Here is a 24,543-nt window from a genome sequence, read left to right on the forward strand (position 1 = left end):
CCGGGTACTTCCTAATCATCCCTGCTGGAATCAGCAGACTTCACATCCACAGCCCGCAGGCCACGACCTCCACCCAGCTTGGGCAGCAGCTGAGCAGGCTCCTTGCCCAGGCTCCTTGCCTGGGAGCCCACTTAGGCCGTGAGTGTCCCACAGCTGCTGGCACTGAGTGTGGGGAAGACCTGGAGGCTGAATAGGTCCTTCAGACTGAAAAGGGAAATAATTAAAATGCCTGCATAGGAAAGGAGAAAAGAATAACTCATAAAATTAATTATTTGCCAGCTTAATTTGGGAAATTATCAGAATGTATAGAAACACGGGTTGGCAGTCTATCAGGAGATCTGAGAGAGGCAGGATTACTCAGCCTGGGGAGGGCGAGGGCTGCCTCCTGCCCGCCTGATCGCTTCTCCTTATCCAAGGGCAAGTGCGATGGGGCGGGGGTAGAGGGGGCAGCGAGGTAGCTTCATCTTGGCTCTAACAAGGGCTTGGCTGGAGCCCCCAGAGAAAGCACAGGCCGCTGGGGAAGGATGTGCGGCTCACACTGCCGTTGGTGGGAGTGGAACTTGTTAGACAGTCTTTCTCAAAGAGAACTCATAAATGATGCAGCGCTCGCCCGGGGTGCGCAGCGCAGGGCGCGCAAGCTCCTCGGCTGGCGCTGGCAGCTAAGGGAGCGCTGCTCGCTCCAGCTCCTTTTTCTTGCAAACACATTTTTGGTCTCAAGTGTTTTTTTCCAGGAAGCTCCTTAAGGAAGATAAGGAAGTTATTTCTACACTAACTTCAGCACAGCGTAGTTTTGAACCCACCATCCACCTGCTACACGCCCTGCGTTCCTGCTTAATTCTGTGTATTATTGAGATGTCTTAGAAATGAGCGATTTGTCCCCGCTGGCTCTCTACAAGATCTTGGCATGGACTGGCTGCGGGCACACGGGTACTGCCTGCTACCAACTTTCTAACTTCCCAACTTTTCAAGTTCCCCTTTCATCCACCAGCCCCCAGTTTCTTGTCTGCCAATTCCATTTAATAGATTTTATTAACAGCGCCTCTTTGACCTTTTCTGTTCGAGGCATTTTAAAGGGGATATATTAACTTACAAATGGAGCAGCACGACTCTAAGACAGTTTCAGCCAAGTGAACTTTGCAAGGGGTGATAAGAAACGCTGGCTCTATGCAGACCCTGTGGCCTGAAATCTCAACATGCTTGAAGCCCACCTGTCGGTTTTCTACCATGACTCCCTGAAGGAAGTGGAAAATAACCTGCATTTACTCGAAAATTTCACAGTGCTCCCAGAAATCGATATACTTTTGGTTTCAATTGGAAAAAACCCAGAGTGGAAGTTCTGCACACTAAATGCCCAGAGTAATTAGAAGCATTTTTCCTATTGCCAATGTCGACTTCAGCAACTTTCTAATGGTACAGAATGGGAGGGAAAGTACCAGTCACCGGAAGCAATCAGCAGTTCATATCCTATGCTAATTCAGTCTATGGTTCACAGGATTCAGTTTTTGTTCAAAATCATTCAAATAACCATGAAAGACTCATGAAAGACAGACCCATGGGTTCTTCTCAGGTGAGCCTGTGGTGGGGGGCTCCTGCTCATGCACTGTTGGAATATAAAATGTACTAGATCGTGGTTACATCCTGAAACAAACCCATGTAGATTAGCAAACTCCTGCTCCCCATTTTAAAACTGTATCCATTAAGATATAGATGTTGATTTTTCCAAAAAGGATCCAAAGACAAATTATACCATAAATCATCATTTTGAGAGCAACAAGGTTTTACTTTTTTTCTTTCTGGTTTTATTTCTTTTATCATTTTTCTTCCTGTAACAGGTATGTTTGTGCTATGATGATTTATTCTGGTTTCAGAACATTATCTTATAATGAAAGAGAAATATTTCATATTTAAAAAGAAATGGAGAAAATATTTGGTTATCCACATTTCTAAAACATTAGTAAAAGCTCCTAAATGTTCACTTGGGCTTTCAAAGGTTTTCTAAAGTAAGGATTATAAATGAACACTCGTTTGCAAGCCCCATTCTTATCTCCTCTTGGGAAATTCTCAATGTGGCATTAAATGACACTGCACAAAAGATTTGTTTCTCAATCCCTAAGACTTTCCAGACCTCGGGCCTTTCCTACAGAATAGGATAATGTTCCAAATTCTCCCAGCATTACCTAAAACACCGAGTAAAAGCTGAACAAAATAGATATGGAATGTTCCATTAGGTATGGGCTTAATTTGGTCTTTTAGAATTTACAGGAAGGAAAAGATAGGAAGCCAGTGTTTTGGGGGAAGCCACTATATACTGCTTTTCATTATGCTATGCTATTCACATGACTCCTAATAGTCATGTGAGACAGACATACTGTCCCTATTTTACAGAGGGAAAAATAAAGGAAGTTCAGATAGGCAACTAATTCTCCCAAGGTCACATAGCTAGAAAATGCTGAAAAATACTGGAATTTAAACCTTGGCCAGGTGATCTCCAAAATCCAGGCCCTAACTGCAGTGACTTGTCATCACTAGAATTTACTTTTTTTTTTTTTTTGCATATACCAAGCATGGTCAAAAATTACTTCATATACTTCACTGCAGCTCATATGTGAAATAAAAAAAGAAATGAAATCGCATCTCACTTGTACTCACATGGCAGGTGGGTGAACAGTGGCTGTCAGACATTGTGAACTGCAGTGCACAATAAGAAATCTATTTTACATCAACCCTGGTATGCACACACACCTGAAACAAAGGGTTCATGGAAAAACAGTTACCCTCGAAGTGTATGATGTTCTTTGATATTTTCTGTTCTTTTCCATTCTGTTTCATTCTCTTTAAAATGCTGGTGTGACTGCCAAATTGGTTTCCTAATCCACTAATCATCTGTGACCCACAGTTTAAAGAATGCTGGACTCCAGCAATCCAGGACGTTTGGTCTGACTGATTTCATCTCTGGAGTTAGGGCTCAGCAGGGTCTGGGCTGTGGAGCCTGTACTATATGTCCAGCTATAAGACAAATTGGGGGTCTCACTGGGGATGTGAGCAGGGGCCCCCAGCTTGGGCACAGAGCTCAGATTCAGGAGCTCCTTGGCTTGGGATGGATCCCAGTATCTGTAACCTGCAGGTGACCTTGTGAGAAGGGAGGGGTTCTGTAGCTTGTCCTTCAGCTGCTGCTAGAAGACACATGAGCAAGTGAAACCCATCTTCAGCTGCTCTGGCCATTGTATTATTTTGTGATTTACAGCCCCGTGTTTCCGACTAGCCTGGGACTCTGAAGGCAGGGGCTGTTTCTGATTTGCCTTTTTTGTATTTGTATTTTCATATCCAAGAGCAAAGCCTGACCCATTTACAAAGCATAAATGAATGTCTGATTATAATCAGAAGGCTCACGGGTTCTATTTCACTCTTCAGTGCTATGCCGACATAATACCTGCCTTCTGTCCTGCTCTTCTCACTATCTCGAATGCTCTAGGGAAAGCATCTCCAGGCACTGTCACAGTGGACTGGGCCCTTTGTGTCTTTCCTGCATCCTGCATCAGCAGCCTCACCTGAGTGCCTCCCACACAGACCCAGCCCCATGCGAGAGCCTGGACCCAGAACTTTCCTCCCCTGCTCTGCCAGAAGTGCTGCCATGGGCCACAGCCTAAAAGACATGCCATGAAAACTTCTGCATTGAAAGTGTCACCCAGCATGTCCAGGAAGTGTGTCATTCAGCATCACAGAGAACTCAACTTCCTAAATGTATGGATGGGCATGTGTGTATGCAGGCAGCCAAAGGCTAGTGTGGAAAGCAGTTAAGAACTAGAAAGAAGCCTCTAGTGTGCTTTTCCACACATACTGAGAAATCATGAAGATGGGGTGCCTGGGAACCGGGATTTGGATGAAGAAAAGGAAGAGGTACTACCTCAAAGTGAAGTGCTGCTGGACCAAAAGTGACTGAGACACAGCCACTCCCTGCCAGCCTTGGGCCTTCATTTGGGAAGCTCAGCCCTGGTCACAAGTGAAAACATTTCTCAGAAATGAAATTGGCATTTCATGAATAAAAACACTCTTTTCCTATCATCTTGTCCCTAACCTGCTACGGATTCAGAGGAGCAGGCCGACCTAGGCAAGGTTGGCAGACAAAGTGCCCAGGCCTGCCTGCCTAGCCCCTGTGATGTTACCTCAACCTGAAAATTGGCCCCGAAGACTTCTGGATGCCTGGTAAACAAAGAACTGGAAAAAAAAACAAGTCCAGAAAGGGACCTAGAGAACTTTTAAAGTATTTTCTTACTAAGGCCATAAAAAAGATACTCAAGTTTATTTGTCAAAGATTTGTTATCCTAATAATGTGTTGGAAATGTTTAATGCAGTGAGCACATTTAGGTGTATCAAAACTGCAAGAACCATAACAGCACAAGAACTCAGCTGTAGCCTATAATGATGTGGAATTAACGATAACAGCCGGCACACAGATTGTAATATATACATCCACCCAGTAATGCGTAGCCGGTAATTCTTCTATGTAATGAGCTCACCTCTCCCATTTGAAAGGCATATATGCTTAATTCTGTGAGGTTACCTGGAGAAATAGATGCCCATGAATCCCCATTAAGTCCTAGATAGGCACTTCAGACCCTAGTATTGTAAATCGTATTCTTTGGGGGCAATGAAAACAGGGTGTGCAGTTGTGCCCTTTTCCACAGTGTCGCCATATTGCTGCAAAGCAGCTGCCTGGCCCTCAGCTCCCTGCCCAGCCCCCTCGTGGCAGAGCAGCTGTGCTGGGCTCTCACCAGGGAGTGGGAGACGTGGTGAGACTCATTTCTAGGCACAGGTGGCCCCAAAGCCAGCTAGGAGACTACAGCCTGCCTTCCGAAGCATCCCCCTCCCACAAGGACCCAGCTCTTTTCAAGAGCCTGGACTCTGACCCTTTCCTCCACTGGAAATGCTGCCAAGGAGACTGATCCTCCCTGAATAGTCACATGCAAGGCCACCCACCCCCCAGGAAAACTGACTTTGCATTTGAGGGTAATGAAAGATGAAATTTTATTGTGTTAATGAGATTTCACAGTTTATCTGAAACAGATAAGATAATGTTATCATAATCAATACAACTGGGCACATTAGAATATAAAAACCGGTGGACAATACACTGTAATTTCACTCTGTGCTAAATTTAGCTCACTTCCCAGCATTGTCAGTGGGCTGCTTGCCATCCTCAGGTTGGGTTTGCATCCATCTGATAGGGGACAATAAGTAGGACAGAGGTCCATCAGTCCTACTGCAGAGGCCCGAATGCCCACATCCACCTGTCCCACGAGGCCCCACAAATTTCTCTGCCAGTCTTTCATGATGTCACTTTTATTAATTTCATTTGTCATGTGAATCTTCAAAACCATATGCAGTTCCATGGTCAGCAGAGGCTTCTTTGGATTAATTATCATTTAAACCATTGCTGTCATTGATGTAGGTTGGGGAAAAGAGGACGTGTAATGATTGACTAGAATTCACTCAGTGGTGGGGAAGGGTTGTCCCAAATAAGCTTGATGTTGTCTTCATATATTGCCTGATTTAAATGAAATGTCAAGAATAAAAATGACAGGCTAGGGGTGTAGTTCAGTGGTAGAACACTTGCCTAGCATGTATGAGGCCCTGGGTTCTAACCTCAGTATTGGGGGATGGGGAGGAAAAACAAAAAGAGAAGGAAGAAAACAACCTGTGTCTCTTTTCATCTGTGGGGAACGGGCCTGCCTGGCACAGTCACAAGTCTATGGGTAAACCATCTATTCAGCCTCAGAATCAGAAATCAAAAGCAAATTGTTTTGTTGGATTGATGATCAAAATCAACACATTGCAATGTAAGAGAAATAAGCCAAAATACCATATTTAGATACAAACCATTGTCACCAGAAAGGGGTCTGAAGAGACCTCACTGAGATGGGAGAAGGGGACCTCCACCCAGCCCTGGCCGATTCTTATGTCACAGGAAAGAATTTCAGGACACATCACAAGAGGCACAAATATTTATTTAGAAAAGCAAGTAATAGAGCAGGATAACACACTCACAGGGATAAGGGATGCTCAAGGGTGAGACTCACTTTTGGGGTCACAGGCTCTTCTTTTTAAAGGAAGCTCTGTAAACAGTGGACATGAGATGTTCTTGGGGGGCAGCATCAGCCTGCTGATCTCAGCTCTCTTAATAGTAAAACCAAGGACCATCATAGTGGTCTCTTTCTTTTAGAATCTCTAGGTTGATGTCATCAAGGCAACAGATAGCGTTTGGGAGATACTCATAAGTTTCTAACAATATTTTCCTTTGCTTTATTCAGTCTAAAGAAAATATGTTGTGTAGGCTAGCAATGAATGTGGGCATTAATCATCTGGACTCACAATACTCTAACATTCAAGGGATCTTTTTATGAATTCAGGCCTGGAGGAAGACAGGCGTGGGAAGTAAAGGGGGGGTGGGCTTGTGAAGCTTCACAGATTTAAAGGTATAATTTCTCTTCCCTTCCCTGTTAGGTTCCTTTCTGCCTATCCTTATCTCTTCCATCCTACCTCACAACCAACACTGTGACATTGGACCTGGGGACCCGACCTTCCCAATCACCTTGAAAACACTTGGGGCTTTGAGGCTGAAGGAGACCTTGACCATGACCTTAAGCTCTCTTAACAAATGACAGCAGTTCATAATGTCATGCCATGCAACATGTGCTGGAGAGAAGCCACTCCAGGTGCCTGACCATAAGGGATAGTGAGAGAGTCCCTGCTCCTCAGAAAACAGCCAGAACCAGCACAGGCACCGCTCAGTCATCCTGTGCATGACTTTGGAGGGAAGAAGAAGGGTGTTTATTGGGCCTGTAGTAGTAAAGCCATGCTGGGTATTTTTGTGATTTGCAAATAGTCTGTCAGATTATGTGTGCATACAAGGAATGGCTTACCCAGGAAACAGAGTGGGAAACAATGGGCAGAAGTTGCAGAAGGAAAGGTTTTAGTTCCATGTGCCGAAAATCCCCTTTGCAATGTCAACTGAAGGCCTACAAAAGCCAATCCACTAGCTGGGGCTGAATGGCCACCTACTGGGCTGCTGAGGGCTCCTGCCCACACAGGAATCCTGACCTGAGGCCCCACAGCTCCCCCTGCAGGCTGCACGAGAATGCACACATCGCAGGAGGCTGTTTCTGTGCCCCTTGGCTCTGGGAAGTTCCAGAGGCGGCATTCTTCACCCAGACTCTGCGTATTACAGTTTCACAGACCAACCTTGAGGGGAGTGCATGTATTCAACTTTGCAGATACACTCAGCACGTGTGCAGGTTGCATTTCCCTGCTTACTGCATCTTTATCTGGTGCTTCTACTTAAAGATTTGGCTCAGGAACTAGCTCCTCCATAAGATCCTCTTTTAAGGAAACAAGCTGACCTTCGCTGTAGTGGTTTTTATATAGAATTTAAAGGGTCTGCTCCTCCCACTAGAATCTGAGCCCCATGAAGGCAAGACCTTCATACCTAGATTCATTGCAGAAGCACAAAGAAAGGACCTGGCTAGCCAGTAGGATGTGTGTGTACACACATATCCAAGCACACATGTTCATGTACACATATGCACATACACACCCACACACACATACAAGCATGTATGCAGACCTTTCTAATTATCAAAACACACAACATAAAGGAAAAAACAGAACATAGCATCTCATGAAATACACACACTTACGCTTACATATATCCATGATCATATATAGTTATAGAATATGTATTTGTAACATTATTTATGTAGATACTATGATAGAACTGAAGCCCAATGTATTGATTGTGTCAATAAATATAATAGACTTAATTTACCTATAAAAACACAAATATTCTATATTGGCTAACAAAGCCAAAATCCAACACTTGGCTGTAAATAAGAGATACCTACAGCAAGACTGAGGTCTGGGGGGCTAAAAAGGGAAAAGATGAACAAAGAGACACAGGCAAATAAAACAAAAAGAAAGCAAGTGTCACCTGGCACAGTGGCGTACACTGTAATCCCAGCAGCTTGGGAGTCTGAGGCAGGAGTTCCGTGAGTTCAAAGCCAGCCTCAGCAAAAGCAAGGCACTAAGCAATTCAGTGAGACCTTGTCTCTAAATAAAATACAAAATAGGTCTGGGGTGTGACTCAGTGATCAAGTGCCCCTAAGTTTAATTCCTGATACAAAAAAAAAAAAAAAAAAGACAGAGTCATAATCTTGATATTTGACCAGTAGAACCTGCATCAAGAAACATTAAAGACAAAGAGAGAATTTTTCAATGCTAAAAGCCACAATTTGCAGTGAAGACATAACAACCATAACTTGTGCACCCAGGAACATGGCAGCAACTTCTATAAAGAAGAGCCTATAGGAGATGCAAAGAGGGAGATACTTATTCAAGGAATTTAGCATGCTTCTTCCAGTTGAAGATAGATGTGCACAAAAAGCAAACTTACTAACTAAAAAACCAAGCAACACAAAATATACAGGAACAGTCATAGCTACATATGCAACTCTGACCCTTGGTAGCAGAGAACACCCTTTACAAATGGATCCCATCATAGGCCACAAACAATTCCAAAGAATGCACCAAAAAAAGAAAGTCATAGACTAGTTTATGAGCATTGGTGGAAATATGCTAGAAATTATCAAATAAAATTCAACAACGTATTTAAAAATAGTAGATCATATGCAAGTGGGGTTTATTCTAAGAATATAGTTTTGACATTTGCCAATATTCAACTCTCCTCTGTAGTAAAAACATATAAATAGAAATTTACTCAGAATGGTAAACCATGTGTGTACCTTGAACCACAATCTGTGTTCTGTTTATCTAATCAGAAGCATACAGACATTCCTACAGAAGGCAGAGCCACAGGCCCTACTGCCTCCTCTACTTGTTATTGTTAAATGCAAGAGTTAGTCAAAGCAATAGATAAGAGAAATCAGGTATGGGCAGGAGGCCTGAACAGGAATTAATCAAACTATATTTGCAGATAATAAGATTTGGTATCTAGAATGCCTTGAATGAACTAGCAACTTATAAAATCAGCATATAAAAAAAACCTGACTTCATACTCACAAACAAAGCACAGCTAGAAGTTATCATTGAAGAGAAGATCCCATTTACGGTAGCAGAATTACCTTAGAACAGAGGCTTGGGAATTAGTAAGAACTGGCCAACACATATGAGGAAAATTGCAAACATTCCAGAAGGTCACAAAAGTTATAAACAGATGAAAAGACATTCATGTCCTTGCATAGGAAACTCAATGTCACAGTGAGGTTGGTATCCTCTACATTAATTTAGAATTATCACATGGTCCCAGTAAAAATATTAGTAGATTTTTTTTTCTGGAGTTAGAAGTTAATTTAAAGTTCATTCATTAAAAGAAAAAGAGAGAGAGAGAAAGACAGAGACAGAGAGAAGAGCAAAAGTAGCCAGAAAAATCCTGAAAGAGAAAAGCAGTGAAGCTTGAGTCCTTTAGGTAGTGAAACATATTATAAAGCTCTAGAAATAAAACAGCATCATGTTGGTGCATGAATAGATGCATGAAGCAGAACAGAAAGTACAGAAATGGACTCCATTACATATGGAAATTTAGTATGTAATAAAGGCAGTGTCTTTTAATTTTTTTTTAATTTGTTCTACTTAGTTGTATGTGACAGCAGAGTGCATTTCAATTCATCGTACACAAATGGAGCACAACATTTCAATTCTCTGGTTGTACACGGTATAGAGACCCACCATTCATGCAATCACAGATCTACCTAGGGTAATGATGTCCATCTCATTCCCCCATATTTCATACACTCATAACTCTTCCCCACCCTCCCCTTTGCCCAATCCAAAGATCCTCCATTCTTCCCATGCCCTTCCCCCATCATAGATCAGAAAAAAACAAAGTCAGAGAAAACATTTGGCCTTCAGTTTTTTGGGATTGGTTTACTTCACTTATCATAATATTCTCCAACTCCATCCATTTACCTGCAAATACCACATTATTCTCTTTTAATGCTGAGTAATATTCTGTTGTGTATATATACCACAGTTTCTTTATCCATTCATCTATTGATGGGTATCTAGGTTGGTTCTACAGTTTACCTATTGTAAATTCAGCTGCTATAAACATTGGTGTGCCTGTGTCACTATAGAAGGCAGCATCTTGAATTACTAAATTTAGAATTTTTGATTAGAATTATTGAAATAAATTGATACCTATATATAAAAAATAAAAGTGGATACATTCCCTGTTTCATATGTAAGGATCCATTCAAAGTGCATCAGAGATATAGATATCAAAAAGATGAAATATGAAAGTACTAGAAGAAAACTTTAGTGAGTTCCCCTGAAACATGGAAGCAGGGAAAATGTTCCTAACTATGCCTCAATATTTAGAAGAAATAAATGAAAAAAAAAATAGATAAATTTGACTATGTACAAGTTTTAAAAACAAAGGGAAAAAAGACAAATAATTGCAGCTTCTAGCCACCCCCCCAAATGGTTATTATCTATGTAGGAAGGGCTTCTAGAATGCAGAAGCAAAAGACTACCTTAGAATAAATAACATTTTAGAGGAAAACATCTGTAAGTTTCAGACATGAACACCAATAGAAAGGCATAAATACCATAGCAGAATTCAACCTGAAAAGCCTGGGATTCAAGAGATCCATTGTTTTAGTCACAGAGATGGTCCCTTATATAAACAGTGATGTGCAGATCCAAATTGCTCATTAAATGATGTTAACAGAGTAGAAAATCAAATAAAATCCAAGATTGTGGTCCCTCCTGGTTTTTGCTTTGTGAAAATATGAAGTCAGGATACCATATTGACAGAAGAACTGATTTCGAGGGATTCAACCTCGCTGTATACCCACTAAAGATTCTCACATCAGTGTCCATCAACCTGCAATGCAAACTGATGTGATTTAATAGTCTTCTAGACTAGAATTTATCTCTGGGTCCACCTACATGTCATCCATGCATCTTCTAACACCGTTATTTAAAACAGCACCTTTTCTATTTCCTGCACTTCATCGGTCCCAAATGTGGAGCTGACAGTCTCCATGCGGCAACATGAGTGATTCTGCAATTGCAGGAAAAATTTCAGCTTCCTTTACTAAAGGCAGGACATTGAAACTACCTTCTTGTACCTGATCAGATACAGTTTGTAACCAAGCTCATTCATGGGTACTTACTCGGGCTTTCAGACGATCTTATCAGTCCCAACTTTTTTTTCTGTCTAAAAGCCGTGTTTTGGAGGAAAGTGTGGTACAATTTGACTGGAATCCTTGCTTCATCGGATTCCTTTTTCATGAAGTACAACACTGAGGCTGAAGAAGGGAGGGTTCTTGGAAGACGCAAATCTGAATTGGGGAGCATCCTCCTGATGTTCTCGGAAGAGAAAGTGTTTTCACTCCCTTTAATAGAAAAGTTGTTCACTCACTGTGGTGGGGAAATGTGGCTCTATAAACATACAATAGTGTTGGTAATATTGACATAAATATTGTTCATAATATCAGCTGGTATATTTAAAGTATACAAAGTGGACTGTACACTCTCACAGCTTGAGGAAGCCAACTTCTGAGAAATTTGTGTTGTACACACCAAGATCATTCAACATAAATCAGGTTGGAAAATTTAAAAACCAAAGCATGCAGTAAGAAAAATAGGCAACACTATTATATTCCTTTTTATTTGATAAGAGAATTAAAATTCTGAAAAATTAGTATGAAATGAAGTCATTTCTAATACAAAATGTTTTGCAAATTCCATTTTTGATTTAATTGTAGAATTTAATTTAAAAAATTTTTAAATTTCTTCCAAGAACAAGTGATTCATTTTGAATTTTCATCAAGAATAAGATCCTCCAGCTGGGGTTGTGGCTAAGCAGTAGAGCGCTTGCCTAGCATGTGCGAGGCACTGGGTTCGATCCTCAGCACCACATAAAAATAAATAAATAAAATAAAGGTATTGTGTCCAACTACAACTAAAAAAATATTAAAAAAAAAAAAAGAACAAGATCCTCCTGTATTTACATCCTTTACAAGCCAGGCCGTATATGGGCTTTCCCAGAATGTCACAGAGCTGGAATCACACCCTTTTCAGATTGGCTCCTTTGACCTGGTAACATGCAATGTGTAAGTATGGTTTTCAAACATGATTTCAACAGTAGTAGAGTTTTGAATGTCAGTCAACAATGATTTACCCTTATGCAAACTCAGTATCTCTTGGTCTTATGACCCTTATGGCATGGTGACAGAGCCATTCTGCACTGTCCTGCCTCCTACTCACCCACTCCAAGAAGCGGAAGAAGCAGTGGCTCTTTAGTCCTGGCTGTGCACATCCCGGTTCGTTTTGCCTTTTACCTGTGGTTATCCTTGGGCCCCAGGAGTCAGCACTTGTGCTACATAATGGAGCTGCTCACCCATGGCCATGTGGATTTGAGACTGTGTCGAGTGGGTTTGGACTATGTTGAATTTAAGACTGAGCACCCACCCAGGTCTGTTGGGGAAATCAGCTAGTGAAAGTGGATATTTTTCTGTTTTCTTAGCAGTGAAAATCAGAAAAAAAAAAGAAAAAGAAAAACATAACACCTGCCACTTTACCAAGCTGCTTCAAGGTCCAGCCCTCAGGGGTTTGGCAAGAACCAAACTTCAAACGCTAATTATCTAGGGAGAAAATGCCCCTGAGGTCTGATTCTGAGCAGCAGGAAGTCGCAGCTTCCAGCTGAGCACTTGGGAGAAGGCAATGCTAAAAGCCAGCTCTGGAAACTCTTGGGAAAAGGCAATGCTAAAACCCTCTCTCCTCCTCCCAGGAGCCCTGGCTGAGCCTGCAGCCCTGTCTTTCCCCCTGTAGGGATAGGGTGATGTAACCTCAATAATTAAGACCTTTCCTGCCATAACTGCTCTTTTATTTGAAACATTGTCAGGAAGAATTTACTGGCTGTAGCTCTTTTTCTTGCTTGAGGGAATTTTCAATTCCATTGTCCACAAATTTCTGAGTCACTTCTAATGACAATAATTAGGACAAAGAGAAGCCAAGGATCTAGGAATAGAAGAGGGCTGAGAAGAATGGGTGATTTTCTGAATAAAGCCCAGGGTGGTAGAGAAAGAGAAACCCGAGTCCTCCTCTGATTTGGGGATGGAGGGTGTGTGCCAGAGGGTTAGACCCTAGGGCTCTGGCTTGGGCTGAGGTGGCCCAGGTGCAATGACAGTTAGGCTCCTATTGGTGAAATCCCATGCAATGAGCAGGGAGCAGAAGTGCTTTGGGAGTGGATTTTACCGGATGTTAATTATACCACCATAAGGACAGGGCCAGGAAAGAACTCATCTCTCAACAGGACTCCTACACCACAGGGAAGAGAAACAAAGGTACAGGCGTCCTTTTGAAACTTGGAAAGTCATTTCCGATTTAGATTGGGCTACGTATCCTTTTTCCTAGCATATGATCCATGTCTTATTTTAGAGAATTTAATGACATTTGATGAAAAAGCATTATAAACTCACAAGCAGTAATTGGGACGGATGCTATTCTGAAGGTGCAACACGAAGGACGAAAGGAATTCCTCTTTAGTCCCAAAAAGCATGGATTCTACAGAAAAAGGCAAAACGTGTTTTGGTGTTTCCCAGGAGCTTCTGATGTTTTCCCCTGCGCTTTCCCCTTTGTTATTTTTTCTTCTTCCTCCTCTTTCCTTTTTTCTCTTTTTTTTCTTTCTGCCAGAGAATATTGCCCTGGCTTTCTCTTGCTGCATACCAGATGACCTTGAAACTTAGCAGTCAAGGGCAACAACCATTATGTTGTGGGTCATGATGTTGTGGTCAGGGTCTTGAGCAAGGTTTGGGTGGTAGCTCTTCTTCACGGAGTGTCACTCATTCATCTGCGGAGGGAGGTGGAAGGGGGCTTCCACACCATGTTGATGGTGACAGGGAGGCTCCCCGGGGAGTCTCTGTTGCAGCACCTGCACGTGGCTTCTCCCGCACAGTGGTCTCAGTGTACTTGAACTTTCTACATGGCTGGTAAGGCTCCAGGAAGGATGTCCAATTTTTCCAGTGCTGCTTGTTGGAAAGACTTTTTCCCTTGTGCTCGTATTGAAAACTGATTGATTCATGTGTGAGTAATTGCTAGACCCTCTTTTCTGTGTCATTGATGAGTGTGCCCGTCCTCTCCAGTAACACCACTTTCTACTCCCAGAAAGGGAAACATGCTACTTCATCAAGGCCTAGATCATATCCTGTTGGTCAAAGGAGTCAGAGAACGCACATTCAAGGGGCCCTAGCATAGAGACCACCAATTCAGCATGTCTAAAGTGAAATTTATGGTGGTATATTTAACATCTGGTAAAATCCACCCTTTCTGGGCCACAGTACCTTACGTTCCACAGCCATTATTAGTCCACAGTTGCTACCATGGTTGAGAGAGAGAATATTTCCATATTCTCTGGCCTCCCTGACACTACCCCTTATGCTCAACCCTCTACCCCTACACCCAGGCCCTGACAACCACTGATTCTTTCTCTTCCTGCGATTTTGTCTTTTATAGAGAATAAAGTGAATGAAGTGACCCCACATGTAGTCTTTGGAATCTGGCTCCTTCCCTGTAATCTAGTCACCAGGTTGCTGCTGTGTGAGTAGTTTTGCTCCCTTTGTTGCTGACCAGTGTCCCTCCAGGGAGGTAGCACAGTTTGTTTACCCATCCACCAGTTGGCCAACAGTTGGGCTCTTTGTAGTTTTGGGGGGATTATTAAGGCTGCTGTAAACATTGCAAACAGATTTTATGTGAACTTGAGTGTTCACTTTTGCACAGATTCCTAGGAGCAGGATGGCTGGGTTCTGTGGCTACTACACGTTTAGCTTTCTAAGAAACTGCAACCTGTTCTGCCTGGCTGTACCTCTTTGTTCCCAGCTACTGAGTGTGTCATTTGCCTCATATCTTCACTAGCATTTGAATGTTATTGTTCTTTGTTCTATTTTAGCCCTTTCATCAGTTAAAGGTGGTGTCATATCCTGGTTCTAATTTCCCTGTGGCCACCAATGCTGAGGGTCTTTTCACCTGCTTATTTTCCAACATATTTTCTTTGATGAGGTAATTATTTGATTCCTTTATCCACATTTTGAGTTTTTGGTTTTCTTGTCAATGGATTTTGAAAGTTCCTGATGTATTTTGAGTAACAGTCTTTTATCAGATATCAGATGACACTGCAGACACTGCCTCCCAGTCCCTGGCCATCTTTTCATTTTCTTAGCAGATGTTTATCATAGAAAAGAAGTTTTCTATTTTGATGAAATCAAACTTATCTTTTCTTTTGTGGATTGTGTCCTTGGTGCTGTACCCGAGAAATTTTGCCTTACCCAATGTCACAACTATTTTTTTCCTGGAAGTTTTATAATTATAGGCTTGTGCTTACCCCTGTGATCCATTTGAGTTAGTTTTTATTGATGGTGTGAGGTATAGATTTAGATTTTTCTTTCTCTTTTTTCTTTTTCTTTTCTTTTTTTTTTTTTTTTTGCATACTGATATCTAATTTCTTCATCATCATTTGTTGGAAAGATTATCTTTGTGATTTTTTTGAAAACCAGTTGATATATGTGTGAGTAATTTTTGGATTCTGTTCTAGGTCATTAATCATTGTGTCCATCCATTTTCCAGTATCACTCTGTTTTAATTAGTAGATTCACAGTTAGTCTTTAAGTATTAAAGTTTGTCCATTTTTTTTTCCAAAATTGTTTTGGCTATTCTAATTACTTTGCCTTTCTATATAAATTTTAAAATCACCTTTTCAATTTCTAAGAAGTATCCAGCTGTGACTTTGGGATTAGTTCCCTGTGGAGATCAGATGGTCCCCTCTCCTCCATTGTCTTCCATCCTGTTGATATGCTGTGACTGCATTACCTAGGTCCTTGCTTTCTTTGATCAGGTTTCCTAGTTTTCACAGTATAAACCTTGTACAGTGTTTGTGTCTATTTTATCTTTTTATTTCTACCTTAAGCAGCACTGATTTTTTAAAAATTTCAGTGTCCAGTTGTATCTTGCCTGTGTTTGGAGATATAATTGATTTCTGTATTTTGATCTTGTGTCCTGTGAACGTTCTAACCTCACTTAGTTCTAGAAGCTTTAATTGTGTTCACTCTTGGGAATTTTCCACATAGACAATCATATGCTCTGTGAATAAAGAGCGGCTTCCCTGGCTTTTATATCAGTGTGCCTTTCACTTCTTCGTGCATTACTGTCCTGATTTGGGTTTCCAGAATAGGAATGAAGAGAAAGGTGTCTTTTTTCTCAACCTTGATCTTAGAGTCAGCTCTCAGCCTCTCATCTTAAATGAGACATCAGTTGTAGGTGCTTTGTAGATACACTTTATCAAGTTTATGAACTTCCTTTAAATTTCTCCTTTGCTGAGAGGTGGATTTTTTAAAAAACATCCTCACTGGATGTTATAATTTATTAAATGTTCTTCTAAACCCATTAAGATGACAGTGTTTGTTCTTTATTTTATCAATATGGCATTTTGCTTTGATTAATACTCAAATGCTGGACCAGCCTTGCAGTTATAAGATAAATCCCACTTGATCAGGCTAGATTATGATTTTTATACACTGCTGAATTTTATTTTCTAACATTTTGTTGAGGACTTTTTGAACTTGTGTTCAGGAGGGATATTAGTCTATAATTTTCTTTTTTTAAATGTTCTTTTATTCTGATTTTGCTATCAGAGTAATGCTTGAGAACTAATTAAATTATTCCCCAAATGTTTGGTGAAATTCTCCAGGGAAACACTGAGAATTTGCATCTTTGTTTCTGTGTATGTAAAGCATCCTATGTGTGTTTCTGTGGCTCCCAAGGACTCTATACTGTCAAGAAGCCCACTCCAGCCTACAGCAGTAGTCTGTAGAGGACGCCAGCTTGTTTTCCTCACCCAACTGCACAGTGGTCATTGGGGGACAGGAGGCAGACTCCTTGGGGAGCCCCATATTTTCTTGTAATTTGAACTACATTCCAGGCATAGCTGTCCTTGTGCCATTTTTTTTTTTTTTTTTTTTTTTTAGTTCTCGGTGGACACAACATCTTTGTTTGTATGTGGTGCTGAGGATCGAACCCGGGCCGCACGCATGACAGGCGAGCGCGCTACCGCTTGAGCCACATCCCCAGCCCCTTGTGCCATTTTTAATCCACAGTTTCACATGGGTGCTGAGAGGGAGGTCAGACAGTTTCCTTGGTGAGTTGTGGAGGGAAAGATGAGGGGATGATATGGCCAAGGTCAGCAGCAGGTGGAACGACAGCACAACTTGGCTTGGTGATGCTCATGTTTCCCATCTCTGCCTGATGATGTGAGAGCCATGGGAAGTGCAGTGATTTTTAACAGGACCATGTGTTGTGGGGCAGGAGACCCTGGCATTGTCTCCTGGAAGTCAAAGGATCCTTTGGTCTTCTGTGCCTCACTTTTGGAACACGGACCTGAAGAGCCAGGACCATCCTGCTGTCCTGCAGAAGGTCTGATGGTCCAGCCAGTGGCTGCTCTCTGCAGGCTACAGGGGTTGCCCTCCTGGGAAAGCCAGTCCTGTCGCACCACTGCCCTTTCTACAAAGCTTTCAATCCCCCATTCCCCACCATACGCATGGCCAGCCACTGTGCAGGGTGTGTTAGTCAACCCCAAGGGGACCGGCCACGTCCTCACTCCTATCGCCCTATGCCCTGCCTGGCTCCGCTCGCTACTTCCCACCTCACAGGCGCCTTCCTAATGCCATGCTGGTCTCACTGTTCCCCAGCAAGAGTGCCATTCTCCAGGTCGGCCCCCTCCCAGCTTGAGCCTTTCTTTCAGTCTAGACCAAATGAAGCTTCCATCCCTTCCAGAGTGGAGGCACGTTTCTCCCCACTCGCCATTCCAGGAGCACTAGGCCAGGACGCACAGCCCTCAAAGGTGCATCAGTGGATCCTGTAGCTGTTCAGTGAAGGAAAGAAACCGTGGGAAAGCCCAAAGTAGTTGTTGAGGTTGACCCAGGGAAGTTTTGCTTCCAAATGTATCAACAACCAAAGCGTACAGGAAGTGGCAGTGTTTTTGTTTTGCTTGCTTGCTTTTTGTATAGAAAGAATAATTGAAAAAAAAAAAAAGAAAGAATAATTGAGCTTGAACACAGAGGTAGGTAATGGTGGGGGGTTTCTAGATGACACCTCGCCTCCGTCTCAACTATCGGGCAACTGAGAAAAGGAATTAGAGAAAGGCTCGCTTGCTGTCCATCTTGAATCTGTGGGAAAGGCTCTCATGTGGAATGAGAAGATGATCTGGTCCAGTTTTCTGCCTATGCCTTAAGGAATTTCCCAATAGAAAATGAGAAATAGCCCAATTCCCCCTCTTTGTGATGCCACTCTCAGCTTCCAGAAACATCCCTCACACTTCCCGGTCTCCGTCCTGTAATTGCCTGTGAGTCGTGAGTGGCGGCTAAGGGTTTCTTTTTCATCTCTCCTCTCCACTGTGCCTTCTGCCATTTGTTTTGCTGTCTCCAATGACCACCTTGGAACAGTGCCGACCGCGCCCCCACAGAACGTGCAGGCGGAAGCGGTGAACTCCACCACTGTGCAGTTCCTGTGGAACCCACCCCCGCAGCAGTTTATCAACGGCATCAACCAGGGATACAAGGTACCGGGCGTCAGTCTGGAGCCTCTGGGTGGCTCTCGTGGTCTGTGATGATCAGGGAAAACCCCGTGCATGAAATACAGAGCATCTTGACCTTGGTAGGGTCACCATTTATCCAAGGTCTTATCATCAGCTCTCCTGGCTCAGAACTCAAATGATCAGTCAGCAAGGAGATGGCCTCATACATAAAAGAGCAGAGTCTTAGGAGAAAGGCATTCATTTTCAATGGCTTTGGGAGATGTGTCAGGGTTGATTGGAGTCAGCATGTGTCCCTGCCACTCTTCCTGGAAGGGAGGCTGCTGGCAAATGCACACTCAGAGCACAGCATGCTGTGCAAGAGCCACAGTCTCCTCCTGGATAAGGAGGCTTCTTCCTCCTGCTCCCTGCTTCAGGGAGTTCTGCTTAAAGAAGTGAGACAGGATACTTGACCAAACTGAATTAGAGACACAGATAAATTCCCACCATCCAACTTCTGTTGTCCTTAGTTACCGGAATCTATTATCTTCATAGATTGGCTCAAATGCAATTTCCAAAAGTATGACTCAAACCAGGCACAATGGCACACACCTGTAATCCCAGTGACTAGGGAGGCTGAGATGGGAGGATTGAAAATTTGAGGCCAGCCTCAGCAACTTAGTGAGGCCCTGTCTCCAAATAAAAAAGGCTGGGAATATAGCTTAGTGCTCCTGGGTTCAATCCCCAGTAACAACAAATCAGAACCAAAACAAACAACCCAAGAACAGGGTTCATCTTCCTCTTGAGTCACCTTCTCCTGGTTGGATTTGGGAGCCTGCCTGCCTTTCACATACCCCATATAATCTTCTATCCTGGCAGACTCAGGAGTCAAGAAGGGGCTCTGTCCTCTGTGCTTGAATCTGTGGTCATTTCAATTTCAGAGGAGGTCACTCCCCAGGTACGCATTGTTGTATTTTTCCTCAGATTTCAGTTCAGCTAACTAAAACACTTGTTTGTCTGCGAGGAGGGTAGAAACCTCCGTGGCTGGAAGTTTGCCCTGTGTTTCCCTTTTCCTCAGAAGTATCTAAAGTCAGAAGCTTTTTTGAAAGAAAATCGTACGGCTCAACCCAGATGCTTCGGCCCCCCTGCCTCTCCTGCCAGGTCTGATCGCAAGACTACCGCGCTTATTTGACGGCTCAGTTGTCAGTTTGATCTGCTTGGAAGCGCTGTGTGTCCTGCAGCACGCCAGCTCTCAGAACTAATTAGTCCTAGAGATGTTTGGTGTCAAAGGAATTAAAACTCACACTACATAATGTTGCCACAGCATGAAGCTACTTTCCATGGAATGTGTGCATCTACTCCATTGCTTTAAAATTTTAACCAGGGTCTGGGAGTAGAGCTCAGTGGAAGAGCACCTATTTGGCACGAGAAGGCCCTGCGTTCAGTCCCCAAAACACAAAGTAAAAAATAAAATAATTTTGACCAATCTCCTCAAATCTCTTTCAGGAAACCAGTGTGATATCAATTATAAATAATTAAGGTTGTTTCTATTAAACTTCTTGAATCATAGTAGACACCTATCTGGAGAGATATATGTGTTTGTCTCCTTAGATGGATACAGTTGAATTTAAAAATGATGTCATTTTATTCCTTACTTTGAATTTAAAAATGATGTCATTTTATTTCTTACTTGTTGATTTTAAAAAATCGACATGTTCTTTCAGTGAAGGTTTGAGGGAACATCCATTATTCCATGAGTTAGTTATTTTACTTATATATGTGTATGAAATATGTGCGTGTATATGTACATTTGTAGGCAATAATTTTGAGGTCTTTGAAATTCATTCTTTTTGAAATGAGGTTATAATGTGTAAGATTTATGGGCTTATTTAATGGTGACTGAGCTTATCCTACCAATTGCAAAATAAAATTCTGGTAGTCTGGAGTGAGGGAATTCAATTAAGAGGACTTCTTTTAACCCATTCACTCCAGCTTCTCGCATGGCCAGCAGATGTCCCTGAGGCAGCCGCTGTGGTCACCATTGCCCCAGACTTCCATGGAATCCACCATGGGTACATAACAAACTTGAAGAAGTTCACTGCCTACTTCACGTCGGTCCTGTGTTTCACCACCCCGGGCGATGGGCCTCCAAGCACACCTCAGCTCGTGTGGACGCATGAGGACAGTGAGTATTCCTCTCCATGCGTCTCCCTAGGCCTGTCTCCCAGAGTCAGTTGACGACAGATGTGGCTGCTGTTTCCAGCACTGGGCCAGGGCAGAGACAGGCATGAAGAAGCCCCGTGTTCCCAGAGGGCCTGCAGGCTGCTCATCTGGGGAAGGTAAGTCGCTGACAGCTGATAGTGCTTCAGGGAAGGTGGTCCAAGGAATGAGGAAGGAGCTCGGGGACAGAGATGGGGGACTAGCCCTGTCCCGTTTCTACTCCTTAAGTCATGATGAGCTAGCTCATCACCAAGATTTAAATTTCTAGTCCACTCACCTTCCTTGACTGCCATTCATGTTCTCCAGCCCATTCTACTTCTGACTCTGCCCTGAGGTGTTCACCCAGCTCTTTTGAGCTCCTTGACTTTGGCTTTGCATTATCTCCACTGTTGGATTCCATTCAGCTCCTCCTCTGCTCCCAAACCAACCCGTGGGATAGGAAGACACTGGCTGGTGAAGTTATCCTGAGATAATCATCACAGACAGAACAATACCTTGTGTCCAAGGAGACATGTTACAGTAATTTGCAACTGGAAGAACAAGAAAAAAGAAAAGCAAGCAAATGTCCCAAGTGGAGAGGATTGGAAAAAAATTATGAACTGACTATATAATAAATTTATAGTTATTAAGAAAACAAAAAGCAGTTGTGGCTCAGTGGTAGAGCACTTGCCTAGCATGTGTGAGGCATTGAGTTCAATCCTCAGCAACACATAAAAATAAATAAAATAAAAGTATTGTGTCCATGTACAACTAAAAAAATAAATAAATACGTATTTTTTTTTAAAAACCCAAACCATAAAGATCAAAATTTTTGAGGTAGAATGGTCATAGTATAATGTTAAGTGAAGAAAAAAAAATAGTCTATAAAACTATCCAGATTTTTCCAAGGTACATTTGTACATAATTTTGAGTCAGTGTCTGCATGTGGAATGACTATGGATATTTTGTTTTTACATTTCCTTTGAATTTTTCTGCATTTTTAAAATTTCTGCCATGATTTCTTTCATAAGGAGAGTTAACCTAGGGGAGGTGTGTTTTTCGGTCATCCAGGGCCACACTGCACCTCTCTCAGGTCTTGGCTGGTCTCTGGTGATGGCTCAGTTTCCTGAACTCACCTCTGCTCTGACTCTAGCAGGTGACACTGCAGACATCAAGGCTACCCAAGACCAGCTGCCTGTGCCCCCTGGGACGCCACCCTTCTCCCACCCTGGTTCTTCCCCCATCTCCCAGGATCATCGGCTCTTCTCTGCCCCGTCACTTCTCATGGCACCTCTTCAGCCCACACATGCTCAGGTCTCCCTCTTCCTGGACAGGCAACTCTGTGGCCTTGCTGCCCCATGGACTTTTCCAGTTGGCTTCTTATTTCCTTTCCTTATAAACTATTGCTTTTACCTTCTGTCCTCTATGCCCTCCCAGACCTTGAGCAGTCTGGTTTCAGCCATCCACCATAGTGCAGCCACCTTGCCATTGACACAAGGTCTATATCAGGAAGATTAGAACATGAGTGTCTTGACCTTCTGAGACCATTGACTTGACTTCCCCCTAAAAAAAGATCTAAAGCAACTCTGCTGTTACCATCAATTGATCCTGGATGGTCTTACACTACATCTTTGATCTGCTCTCTGTTTTGTGTTTAAATGAACTTTTATTGAGAGAGTTATAGATTCCCATGAGGTTGTAAGAATCACTAATGAGATGGCCATGTACCCTTTGCCCAGTTTCTCCCATTGCTGACGTTTGCAAAACTATAATGTAGCATCACATCCAGGATTTTAATGTTGGTTGCATTCAATGGCTTGATTTAGATTTCTCCAGGTTTTTGGTTCTCATCTGTGTAAATGTGTATGTTTAGTTCTACACATTTTATCAAGTGTAGGTTTGTTTATCCACCACCACATTCAAGAACCTGAATGGTCCTGAAACCACAGAGATCCTTGAGGTGCCTCTTCAGTACCACACCACCTTCCTCCCTTTCCTCCTTTATAATCCATGTCTTCTGTTTCTTCTCTTGCCTTATTTGTAGTATCTAGAATTTCTAGTCTACCTTGAGTGGGGGTGATAAGAGCAGGCACTCTTGCCTGTTCTCCATCTCCAAAGGAAAAGTCTCTCACTGTTATGCAGGGTAGTTCTTGTAGATGTTCTTTGTCAAGTTGAGGCTGTCCCCCGCTGTTATATTCTCAATTTGTTGAGAGTTTTTGTCTCAAATAGATATTTGATTTTTTATCACATGCTTTTACTGCATCAGTTGATACAATCATGCGATTTTTCTTCTTACTCTGTTGATCTGTTGGATTACACTGATTGATTCTGTAGTGTTGAATCAGCCATGTGTACTTGGAATAAACCCCACCTGCTCACAGTGTATAATTCTTTTTATCTGCTGTTGGAGTCACTTGGCTGATATTTTGTGGAGGACTTTAACATCTAATTGCATGAGATATTGGTCTGTGGTTTTCTTTTGGGGGGACTGTCTTTTGTCTGGTTTTGGTATTGGAAGCATTCCCTTCTCTCATCTCCTGGAAGAAATTGTGTCAAATTCATGTTGATACTTCTTCAAAAGTTTGGTAGAAATTTTCATTGGAACCCTCTGGGCTTGGAAATTTCTCTTGGAGAGAAGTTTTAATAATAAATTCAATGTGCTTAATGGTTATAGGACAATTCGGGTTGTTTGTTTCACCTCAGTTGTGTTTTAATAGTTTGTGGTTTTCAAGGAATCATTCTTCTAAGAGTTTGGATCTCTGAATGTGAAATTGTTTGTAAAACTCCCTTATTATCTTTTCTTTTTTAAAATTTTTTAATAAGAAGTTTTTTTTAAAACACTTTTTTATTTGTAGTTGGACACAACCCCTTTATTTTGTTTTTATGTGGTGCTGAGGATCGAACCCAGTGCCTCACACATGCAAGGAGAGTGCTCTATTACTGAGCTACAACCCCAGCTCTGCCCTTATTATCTTTTCAAAGGCTACAGGAGCCGTAGAGATGTTCTCTATTTTGTTCCTGATATTGGTTACCTGTGTCTTCTTTTTAAACTTTATCATTCTTCCTAGAGGGTCATCAATTTTGCTGATATTTTAAGAAAGAATCAGTTTCTTGTTGATTTTTGTATTGTTTCCTATTTTCAGTGTCATTGATTTCTGCTATTTATTATTTCCTTCCCTCTGCTTAGTTTGGATTTTTTTCTCCTTTTCAAATTTCTTGAGAATAGGAACTTGAGTTATTGATTTGAGGCCTTTCTTTATTTCCAGTGTAAACATTTTAGTACTATACATTTTACTCGCAGTACAGTTTTAGCTGCACTATACATATTTCAATATGCATGCTTTCATTTCCACTCAATTCTATGTATTTATTTCCTTTGAGACCCCCTGTTTGACCTATGGTTATTTGGAAATATGCTATTTAACACGTGTTTGGAGATTTTCCTGTGGTCTTACTGCTGTTGATTTCCAATCTGACTCCATTATGGCCAGAAAACACACATGATCTGATTTTAGTTCTTTTGAATTTGTCAAGACTTGGTGGCCCTGGCAAAGTGTTCAATGAGTACTTTTAAAACATGTCTATTTTGCTGTGGCATCTGCTTTTCAGCCATAAATATTATGTACTCTCCATCAGAGAAAATAAGAAGTAAGGTCATCCTTTTAGAATTTTCTAATTGGAACTATTTTATAGGCAGGGAGCCTATTTAACCTATTTAGAAGGATGCAGCATCCTTGTCAATGTGAAGTCGAAGGTGGGACAAAGTT

General features: G+C 42.1%; 1 protein-coding gene across 2 annotated transcripts in view; it reads left to right on the top strand.

Annotated features, from left to right (window-relative positions):
• Positions 1 to 24,543, top strand: part of Sdk1 (sidekick cell adhesion molecule 1) — an 893,409-nt gene that overhangs the window by 710,811 nt on the left and 158,055 nt on the right. Inside the window, exons 18-19 of one of the 2 annotated variants that reach the window (XM_058582451.1) lie at positions 18,510 to 18,625; positions 20,570 to 20,762. In XM_058582451.1, the coding sequence (XP_058438434.1) occupies positions 18,510 to 18,625; positions 20,570 to 20,762 (309 nt within the window). Of the gene's footprint in view, positions 1 to 18,509; positions 18,626 to 20,569; positions 20,763 to 20,815; positions 20,917 to 24,543 lie in introns of those variants that run through there. The other variant, XM_058582452.1, reaches the window with a different exon arrangement.

Source organism: Marmota monax, unplaced genomic scaffold (genome assembly GCF_021218885.2).
Source record: "Marmota monax isolate L192 unplaced genomic scaffold, Marmota_monax_Labrador192_F-V1.1 WCK01_AAM20220418_F8-fsc00148, whole genome shotgun sequence".
NCBI classification, from domain to species: Eukaryota; Metazoa; Chordata; class Mammalia; order Rodentia; family Sciuridae; genus Marmota; species Marmota monax.